Consider the following 13414-nt stretch of genomic DNA (forward strand, 5'->3'; position numbering starts at 1 on the left):
TCATTCATGTCTTCAGGAAAGAAAATAAGGAGAAACTGTGGAACTCTAGCCTCACATCAACCTTCTGGAAGCCATTTCCAAACATATGAAGGACAAGAAGCTGGTTGGGAGTAGTCATTGTGGGTTTATGAAGGAAAAGTCATGACTGACCAATCAGCCTACAGTGAGATCACTGACTTGGTGGAGGAGAGGGCAGTACATGTTATTTACATTGACTTCAGCAAAGCTTTTGACACCATCTGCTGTATTATCCTCATGATAATACATGAGGATAGTGCAGAGCACTACTGATGAAGTGCAGAGCAGGTAAACAGACAGTTAGGTGGACTGAAAACTGTCTGAAGTACTAGGCTCAGAGGGCTGTGATGAGCACATGAGCTCCAGCTGAAGGCCGGTCACTGGCAGTGTGCTGCAGGGGTGGATAATGGGGCCAGTGCTGCTCAACATCTTCACTAGTGACCTGGATGATAGGGCAGAGGACACTCTCAGCAGGTTGGCAGATGATGCAAAACTGGAAGACTGATGCACCAGAGGGTCATGCTGCCATTCTCCAGCAGTCTGGAGAAATGGGCTGATGGGATCCTTGTGAGCAAAGGGAAATGCCAAGTCTTGCACCTGGAGAGGAATAACCCCAGGCACCAGTACAGGCCGGGGCTGAGTGGCTGGAGAGCAGCTTTGGGAACAGGGGCCCTGGTGGATATCAGGCAGACCACAGCGCAGCAATGTGTGCTGGTGGCAAAGGCAGCTCCTAGCTTGCTGGGCTGCATTAGGCAGAGGAATGCCAGAAAGTGGAGAGGTGATCCTCCTCCTCTTCTCCTTTCTGGTGAGGCACATCTGGAGTGCTGTTTCTGGGTTCTCCCATAGAAGAGAGACATGGATATACTGGAGCTAGTCTGGCAAAAGGCTGTGAAAATGGTTGGGGGATTGGAGCATCCAACTTCTGAGGAGAGTCTGTTTAACCTGGAGAAGAGGAGGCTCAGGGTGACGTGTCTGAATACGTGATGTGGTGGAGTAAAGGAAGTGGAGCCAGAGTCTTCTTGGCAGTAGACAGTGAAAGGACAACAAGAGACAAGGGGTATGAATTGAAATACAAGAAAATCCATTTAAGGATAACAAAAAATATTTTGTTGTGAGGCCAGGTCAAACTGTGGAACAGGTTGTCCAGAGATGTTGTGGAGCCTTCATCCTTGGGTGTAATTAAAAGCCAACTAGACACAGACTTGAGCATCTTGTGGTAATTGACCCTGCTCTGAGCCTGATGGGTTGGACTAGGAGTGGTCTCCGGATGTGCCTTCCTGCTTCAGCCGTTCTGTGAGTCTGTAAAAACAATTAGTTCAATCACAGTAGTTTGGCTCTATAGGTATTGCTCTACTTTGGAGTAGTAAACAGGAGTGTCAGTTAAGTATAGAGGATAATACTCTGGGCCCACCTAGAGGCAATATCTTGTGAACAAATGATCCCTTTTCTGTATAATCAAGTGAAATGTTGGTTTTAGTTTTCACTTCTAATTATAACTACATACTTTTTCTTTCAATGAACAGCTTTTTTCACACTCCAGTTAAAAATGTGATGCCTGTCCCACTGCTTACACACACATGCGCTTATGTCAAGAATAAAGAAGGTTTTAGCAACATTATGAAATTGGGACTCTTTAAGCCTTTGAATAGGCTGAGTGAACTCCAGTGCCTTTTGTTGAGATATATATATATATATGTATTCTAAGCCTAGCTTTTTGCAGGCATGCTTTTGTGCATATCTCTTTCCCTTCCTCCTCCTTTTTCCCTATATCCCTCAACTTCTGAAGTGACCTTTAACTGTGAAGAGGTGAGATGTTACTTTATTATGAGTCATATGTAGCCCTTCGTGAAAGTAGGCAGCTACAGAGAGAAGCGTATCCGTGTTCTGTGAAAGACACCAATATGAATTCAAGGCATGTCTGATGTAAAAGAATCAATGTAGGAGAGTGCTTGGAAGGAACTGCTGCAAAATCTTGTGTACAAGAAAGTAAAAGTATCACAATATTAATCAATTACAAGAAATAAATATTACTCCTAAGTAGCTTCAAGTTAGAGAAAAAAATAGTGTCTGCTTAACATGAGTGAGTGTGTGTCTATGTATGGATTTATTAATGAATGAGCAAGAGCACGAGATGAGTTTGGAAAACTTTTCTTGGATCATAATTCCAATCCCCTTACTATTGCAGGCCCCATATTTCACCTTTATGGAGCTTCATTGTGTTGTTGCTGTGTCCAGCGAATACTGCCTGAGAATCTCTTTGTTCTCGTGGTTAGAAACATTCATTTACACTTTACCCTAACTTTATTAATGGCCAGTTTTTATCACTTGCTCCAGTGCAAGTGCTCTTCTTAGAAGATGGCTTTTCAGTTTTCCCCATGGTGATTCATCAGTCCTGTTTATTCTCAAACAGTCATTAAAGGTCTTCTTTTTGTGTGAGATACTGTTGTAACATAGGTTGTCATTTTCTTGAGAAATGCTAGCAGCACTTCTCTGATCTTGTTTACAGCAAATGCTCACATGCTAGAAAGACATAACATGATAAAGAATGATACATAGTATTCCAGATTAAGCCTTACTATTGCATTGTAGGTTGACTTTGACTCATCCATTATAAATTTGTTTCCTCTCATTTTCAGTAACCTGTAAATCAGTTTGTGGTCCTGTATTTGTGAAATGGGCTCAAAACAATGTGAGAAGTAAAATCTGTATTTTGTTTTGAAAAACAGTAATTTTAATATATCTTTCTAACTAATCTGAATTTATATAACTTTCTCTGAAACTTGTCCCATTATAAGTTTGGTTGTTTGTTTTGTTTTGTTGTTTGTGGTTTTTGTTATTGTTGGGTTTTGTTTGTTTTTTATTTTGAGGGGTTTTTTTGTTTGTTTGGGATTTTTTTGTGGGTTTTTTTTTGAGCTGTACATTAATGATTATTTTGGATTTGTTAATGCCATCAAGATTGCTCTTGCCTCATTAGCTACTAGATGTATAATTTGGTCCTTTCTCCAAAATTGCTTTTTACTGGCTTGTGTGCCTCTGTGTATGTGTTAATTTGCAGACTTTATCTGTCAGCCAGTGAACTACCTGTGTGCTCTGTGGTAAGCAGGATGCAGGCTGGGATGAGTTTTGTTGAAGAAGGCATGCACTGGGTTTTTTGGTTACCAAAAATAGCCTCTGCTTCACAGTTCCCATAGACCGATGTTTTCTATACAACCCTCTTTCTTTAACTGCTAATTATAACCTTCTCTTATGAGTCTTACAGAGAATTCCCAAACCGTAACAAGAGGAAAGAAGGATTTAATAATTTAGAGAAAAATGATTGAGTGAAAGGGAAGAGAAAAACAATTATGGAAGACAAAAGTGGTGATGTGTATGGAGCTTTATATGTCTTTGTGGAATGATTCGAATAATTTGGCTGCCTAATGAATCACACTCCTCTTTTGTCATTCATGGAGGGCTCTGCTAAGATAGAGCATTTGTATGAAGCTTTTCAGATTAGAGCATTTGAGCAGCCTGTTCTGTCTTGAAGTAAAATTTATTTTCAGCAGCCATATTTAAAACGTATTGTACCTGTGTGAGGGAACTACAGAGAGCAAAAAGTCTTGCAGTAGAATTTTGTCCCTGCGTTCAATGACACTTGACAGAGATCAAGCCAAGATATAATGTTATCTAGATTACATTTGGAAATGGAATGTTTGCCTCTTGGATTTGTAAACCTAGGACACACTTGCAAGGAACTAGTATTAGGTTGGTGTTAGATTCAAGTCAGAAAAATAGAGGAATGATGGTAGAGAAGTTGAGGGAGAATATTTTAACGACTGGGACATGCTTGCTGTTCTGAAGAGTTAAAACTGATGACCACTGTTAAAATAGGCAGAAATAAAAAAGAAAAAAAGGATGAAAAAGAACAGCAATGCAGTGTTAAGATTTCTGTTGAATTACTAACAAGGGCTGAATTTGAGAAGGGTGATCAAAAGGGAGCGAAGCCATGGTTTGGGGTTAAAAGGCTTGGCTAGGAAACCATATCCCTGGGTAATATGCTGAAAAATTAACTGCTGTAGAAGAAAATAACAGTAAGATTGAAGTGGACTGGAGGAAATGTGGAATCATGTTCAAATGCAACATAACCTCTGCTGTGCTTTTTATTTGGGGGAGGGGCTGGAAGGGTGGAAGAGTGTTTTTTCTTTCATCTTCCCCAGTTACCACCCCTGTTAATAAGCATGCCCCTGTGGCCTTCTCAGCAGACCATAAAGAGTGTCTGTAAACCACCTCTACTCCACCTGTTTCACAGAGATTTAGTAGTAAGGCAGAGTGGCAAGGTGAGGCAGACTTGAGGGCTTTATTGTTAGTGGTTTGTAGTATTAGCTTCATAGATTTCATCTAAAACTCATGTAGTCTATTAAATGGCTCCCTTTGGATTGCAGTTTGTTGCCAGTAATAAGGTGCATTTTCTTCAAGTTACACTTTTGCTAGAAAATTTTAATGTATGTCTCTGTACATGTGTGTGTGTCTTATTCGTCTCCATATTGAGCAGGAGCAGCAAACCCTACAAACTGCATGGACCAATGTTGTGACCTAGAATAACATATCCATGGGGTTTGTTTATTGTCTTTTTCTTTCTTGAAGCCTCACTCTTTTAAATGACATTCATAAGAATCTATTCTAATTGTCTAAGGACAAAACTTTTAAAGTCAAATCAGTAAAATGTGTTTCATTGCATTAAGGTGGGGTAGAAGAAGATAGCCCTTACATCTGTCACCCTTGCAGAGACTGAGCATCATTCTGAGTTCTCTTTCCTTCTCTGTCAGAAAAATGGTATTTATAGAATCTTCCTGATCGCATCTAAAGATCAGCATTAGTTATGACGACTGTTTTAGATAGGTATCTCTGCAAATGGTACCCTTGGAACCTAGTGGAATACTCCTTGTTCAAGCTGATGAATCTCTCTGCTGGAGGAAAAGAGCATGCCTTTGTTCCACAGCTAATTAGAAATACTTCAGGCCTTAGGGCTGCAAGTACTCTGCATGTTAAGAACTGAACACCTGTGTTAATCTAACCTTTCTCCTGAATATTTGGTTAATATCTAATTAATGAGCACATTATTTAAAATTGTTCATGCATTCAGTTAACTTTGCCTCTAAAACTTTTAGTGATACCTCTAATATTTGCTTACAGTAAAATAGATCTGAACATTCAAGAAGGACATTGACTCGGAGCTTTTGCCACCTATTCAATGACTGCTGTAGTGGATTCTCTGACAGTAACATTTAACCAATCCTATTAATACTCTTTGGTGACACTTAAAGCATAAAAGATGCTAAATAAAGCTTAATGTTCTGTAGTACAACACTACCAGTGCAGATGGCAACCAGCAGTTTCATTCTTTATGAACTTGGACTGCTTGGACAGCGTTTGCATAAATTCAAGCACGATCTGATGCAAGGAGGAATAACATCTACTTGTCTGTTTCCAGAGTAGCATGCCAAAACCAAAGCCAGTTAATATAATAACAATATGTTTCTGATTTGAGTTTTAGATATTTTTTTTCTTCTTTTTGGGAAAACATGAATGATTCAAACAACAACTTGTATGTGTGAGTATAGCATTCCTAAGATGAAAATATAAGTAGTGTGATCAGAGGATCTACTGTGCTAGTTTGATGGAGCTTGTGAATGAGCTAGAGCTTTTGGTCAAGAAAATGCTACTTAATATCGAAAGTATTTTACATTTTAAAGTGGAATTGTAAAAACTGGAGTGACCAACAGCTAGGAAGAGATTGTACTACTGAATTACGCTGCAATTAAAAACAAAAGGTACTGATGTCATTTTGCTTCCTGCTAACCTTATAACAACAACTGTGGAAGGAAGTGTGACTGCTCTTTTCTTGAGAAGATGCTGACAAATGCAATAAGGCTGAGGTAAACGCTGCAGCAGTTTATTGCAGAAACTATTTCTACATCAGTTTTATAACTGTTCTGCTGAGATGAGAAAAGTAACTATTGCTGTAGTTTACTGTCACCAGTAACCTGACACAGAGGACTTCTACAGCACAAAGAGTGCAGCATAGTGCAATGACAGCTGGTAACTCTTGAGATGGTAAGATTCATCACACAGTGTGACAATAATCTTCTTGGATGAGCATCTTATTTTCTGTAGGAATTCTTAGAAGGCACCTTTTGTCAAAAGCAAAGATCTTTTCCGTACTCCTTTGTTTCTTCTAATGAAAAAAGGAGTTTTTGCATACTCAGGTAGGATGACCATCTGACTCACAGGAGCATGAAACTTAACTTTACTGTGTTTATGATAGCCCGTCATATCAAATACGTTTGCTCAACAGTGTGTTACTACTTCAAAATATCTTTATTTAAGTAATATTTTTTCTATTTTTAATGAGAGAGTTCATGAAGAAAATGATCTGCTTGCTTTTTAAAAACAGAATACATCTGAAATAGATGAGTTGACATCCCTAAAGCCTGAGGCATAAGTTTAATTAGTTACTGGCATAGCTTCCACTACATCTATTATGTGGTACATACCTCAGGGAATGTTTGTCTCAATAGATTTATAACATCTTATGCTTTGTGGATTTATCTTACCAACGTTAAAGAAATGAGAGGAAGTGTTAGGTAAAGTTTTTTTCATTAATTCCTAAAACGATGTTAGAATTTTTAAGCATATCACTGTGGCTCATTATCTCCATACTTTTTTTCTTTTTGCACTTTTTAGAAAGGGTTTTTGAATCTTTGCAGAGACATCAGGGATTTATTACACTTGAACAAAATTCTTCTTGGGTATCAGAGCAGTTGTTTGCATCTATGTCTGTATTAGCAGGATCATAGCACAGGTACAAAGCAGGAATCTGTTTTTGTGATGTTGTTAACAGAGTGAACTTGAGTTTTTTAGTTATCCTGAAAAATGTTAGTTTTTATGAAATTGTCCCCATTGAGAACTGCAGCAGTTACCCTTGCACTTTCTTGGGTCTGAATGTGTTGAAGTCTTCAGAGGATGACTGGGAATTTGTTCCAAAAGCAGGCATAGCGACCTCGCTGGCAGGCCAGTTCCTGAGCAACCTGGTAGGCACAGGCCAAAGGGAGTCTGGCTGGCTCTTCACAGGCCTTCTTGTGCAGAGCTGCAGGTTGCGGTTTGGCATCTGCCCTCTGAGGACGATAACCATCAGAGAGGCTGGAGGAATGGATTTTCTAGTGGGTACTACTTTAGGACAAGGAAGCTGTCTCTGTCATTTAATCTTCTCAAAAGATTACATTCCAAGCCCCAAAATTCAATTTGTATTATAACGTTTTGTGTGCTTGTGCACAATCCTAAACCAGGAAGGCCGTAGTTTCAGTTCATGCCTGTGATGCCAGTGTGAACATCTGAGAAAACAGGAATAAAGTTTCCTATCCCTGAGACAAAGGGGAAGATGAGATAATCTCAGAGAGGCCTGTGGATAGAATCACACTAGTTAGAAGGGGTCAATGAAGGAAAGTATCCTCTCCTGATTTGGTTGAATGTGGAAAACTACTAATAGTTAGTATGCAATGCTGTGGATTTACTTTTCCTTGTTTTGAAACTCCTTAAAGCCAGCTGTGAAGAAGACATTTTGAAATGTGCAGTTTGGGGGACTTTGTGTTACTCCCATGGTTTATGAATTTGCCCTTGAGTAATTAAGAAATGTCACAAACCTTGGGACCCACCTGTTTGCCTCTTCCTTTTTTCGGTTTGCCCAGAAGTGGCAAACAACTGCAAGTCCTCAGCTACTCATAGACCTTCCTTTCACAGGGTGTGCCAGAGACTATGACAAAGTCTAGACACGAGGTGTGTTATTAACTACACTTAGGTAGGCATAGCCCTTTTAGGGTCTTGAAGACCTCACACAATCCTGGCAATACTTCTCCCCTGTTCTGGCTCCATGAATCTGTGTTCAAGGAGTTCAGACAGTTGTTCATTCGGCTGCTACTGCTACACTTTTTTTGAGTCCTAAGTAGCAGTTGGAGGAGTCTGAGTTATACATTTCTTGTTTTTAAAATGACTGTTCTCTTGCTCATGTTCAAGCTGAAGCTGCTCTTCAGAGATCAAGCAAGAGGCACAGATGAGTCATTCTCCTCCCTCCCTCTGCAGTGACGCAGCTAGTTACTTGTGGCTGATGGCTGAGCTCCTGAGACTAAGGGGGAGCAATAGGAGGCAGATGGAGAGGCTGTCTTTTAGAACTGATTGGAGTTTATCATCAAGGAAAATTATTTAGGAAAAAATACATTTTTCATACATCTGCTGTTAAAACCCACATATTTAGAACACTGAAGGACTAGGAAATTATGATTCAAGTTTGGGGATTAAGTACTAAGGAAGATAGGATCTCTCCTTGGTCTGGGAAATTCTTAGAAAAGTGTTTCCAGGCCTGGAAAATTATTTGATGTCATGGCTGCAATCCTGAGGCTCTACAGAGGAGCAAGCCTCTGTATCAAGCTGTGTGAATGTGCATGATCACATCACTCAGTGAAAGGTTGATTGTTTTAAAATAATTTCAACAGCCCCATGACCTCATCCTTTGGTGTGAAACAAGCCAAGAGATTATTTTCTTCTTATTATTCACTGTTTTTCTCTGAATGCAAATCAAACACATTACAAATATTTAAACACGTAGGTGAATAAAGAGATGCTAAAGATTCCGGCAAATGAAGAACACATGAAAGATAAAAGTAGAAATAAACATGGTCTTGCCTGTTGGCCAGCTTTGAATACCAGTTCTGGCTAACGTCTGCCGCAGTGGAAGCAAGACCCAAGAGAAAAGAGGAAGGTGACCTGTAGATGTCTCAAGAAATCCTCAAAGAATCTGACATCTTTGACTATTATACATCCATACTTGTGACAACTGGTCTTTGGGGTAGAATTTACTGTAAGAAATGCCTTTGCATGGTTTTGTTACTGTTGTAGACTAGCCACTTCACATACTAAAAGTAAACATAACAATTTAAGTTGTACAAGCATCTTAAAATGATGACATAGGCCGTGTATGATTGGTATGAGTGACTCGCCTTGGTTAGCATTTTGTAACCACTGCGATTTACAGCTAATGAATGTGGTTCCTGCAAGAGGAATGCCTTTTCTTTCTTGCATTCAGGGAAATAATATAAATTTTAGATTGATAGGATATAGGACAGGTTGCTATGGGCTGATTTGAGGGTCTGAGGGGTTCCAGGAAGCTCAGAGACCATGTCTGGGTATCGCCACAGGAAATCTAACTTGGACTTTAGTATTTAAATGGACCTGGCTTGGACACTGCCAGCATTTGTCGCTGCCTGCCTGCATTTGTGTGTCCAAGGCGTGTTCCTGAAGAAACAGCACTGTGACTGTGGTAGTGGGCAGAGAATAGGTGTGCCTGGGGCGCTCTTGGCCTCATAATGTTTTACTTGGAAGAGTTGTGACCAAGGCCTGATGGCTTCTGGGGCCTGCTTTACAGTGATTGCTGTGTTTACTTGACCTTTCAGCACGGTACTTTTGGATATGCTAAAATTTCTAAAGGTTTGTTTGGAAGTTTGTAGAAACTCCCTGAGTGTGTTATCTCTCCACTTGTGCCCCGTGAGAGTTCCTTGTCTTTGCTTCTTCCTCTTCTCAGTTCCTCCTTCTCTTCTGTTCTTGAGGAACCACTCCATTGGGCAACTCTTTGAAACCTGCTCCGGTTAGTTACCTCCAGCTAGCTTGTGCTCAGTGTGGGCTGCCAGTCAGCTGTAAATGCAGAATATTTTGAATTGAACTCGTAGTGAGGAAATGAAAATACAGCCTTACATTTATCACAGAAGAGATGGAACATCTGAATGCTGCTTTGTGTTATATCAAATTTCTGTACAAGAAAGGTGCTTCCCACAGAACAGGAGTGTAATATATTGTAATTTTTTATTTTCTTATTAGTAATTTATTTACTTGTTATGTATTTTCATATTTTTCTTGAAAAGCAATGCAGCAGTTACGAGGTAATAGTGATGCAGACGAATTACAATTAGATTTGGAGCTTTCAGCTACATTTTAAACTGAAGCATGCTTTTAGAAAATAAACTTTTTTTTTTTTTTTTTTTTGATCTGTCATAGCAGACAGCCCTGGCAGCCAAAAGGGCCAACCATGTCCTGGGTGCCTGGGTGCATCTAGCACAGTATTGCCAGCCAGGCGAGGGAGGTGATTGTCCCGCTCTGCTCTGCACTGGTGCGGCTTCACCTGGAGCACTCTGTGCAGTTCTGGGCAACACAGGATAAAAAGGATATAAAGCTACTGGAGAGTGTTCAGAAGAGGGACACGAAGTTGCTGAAGGGTTTGGAGAGGAAGCCGTATGAGGAGCGGCTAAAGTCACTTGGCTTGTTCAGCCTGGACAAGAGGAGACTGAGGGGAGACCTCATGGCGGCTACAGCTTCCTCATAAGGGGAGGAGGAAGAGCAGGCACTGATCTCTTCTCTCTGGTGACCAGTGACAGAACCCGAAGGAATGGCAGGAAGATGTGCCAGGTGAGGTTTAGGTTGGACATGAGGAAAAGGTTCTTCCCCCAGAGGGTGGTGGAGCACTGGAACAGGCTCCCCAGGGAGGTGTCACGGCCCCAAGCCTGACAGTGTTTAAGAAGAGACTGGACAACACCCTCAGACACATGGTGTGAACTGTGGGGAAGCTGTCCTGTGAAGGAGGGTGTATTTCTGTGTGCAGTTGGTCATGTGTATTTTTCTCCCACCCTTAGCCTTTGTAGAAGTGATTCATCAGAAAGGCTTCAAGATCAGTGGAAGTTAATCTTAACCTATGGCAAAGATGCATGAGTTTGGAGTAACCTTTGTCAGTGTGTCTGTGTACACTGGTGGGCAAAACGGCTGGTTAAGATGGGGCTGTGCTTTCAAAATTCTTTTTGCAGGAGAAAGAAAGGAATTATCAGTTTTGAACAAAACCTGAGATGTGGGTGTGATAAGAGCTGAAGCCCTTTGTTTAGGGTTGCAGGGCATCCATAAACAATGTGACTGTAAGTGAAAGTATTTTTATTTTACACATAAATAATATAGAATAACCTGGATGTCTGGGAGTCAAGAATCAGGGCAAAAAGGATGGTAGATGTGTGAGTGGGCTGGAGTGTGTTGGAAGATGGATTAGCTGGAGTTTTTATTCGAATTTAAATATTTATTAGAGGTCCTATGAAGTAAACCTTTTGAAAATAATTATGCAAACTAAAAGTGTTCATTACAGTACTACTTACAAAATGTTCTTAACAGTCGAAAGGCTTTTTGTCTTTTTTCACCAGAAATGTGCCCAGTAACTACTGGAGGACACATACACCAGTTGTTTGGGGGAGTTCTCTGTTGTGGGGACCAGTATGTCTTTTCCCTCATAGCAAACAAATGATGAATTACGTGTGGTGTATTTCTAGATCATTTTGCTTAAAGGAAAGTCTGGATGTTTTGGAACCACTTTATTTAAAAAAAAAAACAAAATGTTTTCAGTTGTGGTATATTGTGCCTGTTTTTCTCCTGAATGGAAAGATTAAACAATTTTAACTACTGCATTCTGTGGTTCCAAGGTAATTTTTTTGTCTGGAGTAAAATCCTGGTCTCCATTCAAAATAATGCTATAATTCCTATTTAATTCAATGGAAACAGGACTTCATCCTTAAATATGAGTAGATCTACTCTAATGAGAGTAGGACGGTGATTAAACAACAGTTAGAAACAGAACAAAGCCTCTTGTCAACATAAATAATGTGCATGTGTGTTATTTTTTACTTACATAGGGTCCCAGAATAGATCCAGAACTCTTGTTATTTCAGTTTACAGGTCTTTCAATAAAGTATATTTTTATATTACAAAAGTCATTCAGTTAATGCTACTTTCCTTTGACTGCAGAGTTGTTGTACACAGTGATGTCAGAAGAGCATTAGAGATGTTTCAAAGTCAGAGCACGGAGCTTAAAAGGCAAACAAACAAACAACAGAACCCCACAACTTCACCCCCCAAAACCCCTGTCTTTGTGCGCTGGTCTCATAGTAAACTGTGGTTTGCTGGCTCCCTGCTTTTGGCTGTAGTCATTGGAAATTAAGAGGCTAAAAGCAAAGCTGGCACAGAGAAGAACCACGTGTTGTTTTAGTCTGGAGCCTGTTACTGGCTCGGGTGCTGCCAGGAGGGGGAAACGAGGGGCAACCCCAGCACAAAGCCCTGTGGGACGGGGCCCGCAGGTGAGAGCCCTGCTGCTTCTGCACATCTTTGAGGGCTCTTCTCACCAGTAAAGCAAGTTCTGCTCCACAAGAGTTAAAGGTGATGGTTGAGGGGGTTTTTAGAAGAAGGAGTTTGGCTTGTTAGCTTGATAGGGCTTTGGGTTTTTTGTGCATTAAAAAACATGTTCTCTTTGCATCTTTTCAGATGCTATTCAAGATACTGCTCTTATGATTTTAAAAATAAAAAAAATCATACCAAAACAAACAAACAAAAACAACCACCCAAAAAGCCCAACAACAAAAACTTCCTCTCTTGTTTAGCATAAATTATTCCTGGCAGATCTTGGCTCATTTATTCTCATGATCTATATTTTTGATTAAATAGTTCCTTCCCTTCCTGTCATTTTACTATTCCTTCCCCTCTGGTATATTTTTAGTGAGCAATCATATATATTTTAAACCTAGCAAACAGGCCAACCTCTTTTCCTTTCCCCTTCCAGATGTCCTTTCCAGTGACACTCCCAGCCCTTTGCTTTACCTCCATACGTGTGATTAGTCCATTCTTTACTACAGAACTGACTGCAGCACTTCAGGAAAGGCCAGCTTGCCTAGGACCTAATATTTCTTTAGCCTTTGATAACATGGTAACAGACTATTTTTCTATAAGGCTTCTGCCTTACTCCAACCTTTTCATTTTTTTATCCAGGATTTTTCACAGACTCACAGGAGGTCCTGAGTTGGAAGGGACCCACAAGGATCATGAAGTCCAACTCCAGTCCCTGCATATGACAACCCCACAGTTCACACCATGTGTCTGAGGGCGTTGTCCAGTCTCTTCTTGAACACTGTCAGGCTTGGGGCTGTGACACCTCCCTGGGGAGCCTGTTCCAGTGCTCCACCACCCTCTGGGGGAAGAACCTTTTCTTCAAGTCCAACCTAAACCTCACCTGGCACATCTTCCAGCCGTTCTCTTGGGTTCTGTCATTGGTTGCCAGAGAGAAGAGATCAGTGCCTGCCCTTCCTCCTCCCCTTGTGAGGAAGCTGTAGCCGCCATGAGGTCTTACCATGGTCTCCTTCTGGGTGAAGGAACCAAGTGAGTTCAGCTGCTCCTCATATGACTTCTTCTCCAAACCCTTCACCAACTTCACAGCCTCTTCTGGACACTCTCCAGCAGCTTAATATCTTTTTTATCCTGTGGCGCCCAGAATTGCACACAGTGCTCCAGGTGA

At 40.6% G+C, this 13414-nt stretch overlaps 1 protein-coding gene across 13 annotated transcripts in view; it reads left to right on the forward strand.

The window, feature by feature from the left end:
• SH3KBP1 (SH3 domain containing kinase binding protein 1) overlaps positions 1-13414 on the forward strand; it is a 229699-nt gene that overhangs the window by 40512 nt on the left and 175773 nt on the right. Inside the window, exon 1 of one of the 13 annotated variants that reach the window (XM_065071869.1) lies at positions 10356-10506. The exons of 11 other annotated variants lie outside the window; for them this stretch is intronic. In XM_065071869.1, the coding sequence (XP_064927941.1) occupies positions 10498-10506 (9 nt within the window). In that variant the 5' untranslated portion in view covers positions 10356-10497. Of the gene's footprint in view, positions 1-10355; positions 10507-13284; positions 13411-13414 lie in introns of those variants that run through there. One more of the 13 variants, XM_065071793.1, reaches the window with a different exon arrangement.

The sequence above is a fragment of the Columba livia genome, chromosome 1, assembly GCF_036013475.1.
Source record: "Columba livia isolate bColLiv1 breed racing homer chromosome 1, bColLiv1.pat.W.v2, whole genome shotgun sequence".
In the NCBI taxonomy this organism is placed as follows: Eukaryota; Metazoa; Chordata; class Aves; order Columbiformes; family Columbidae; genus Columba; species Columba livia.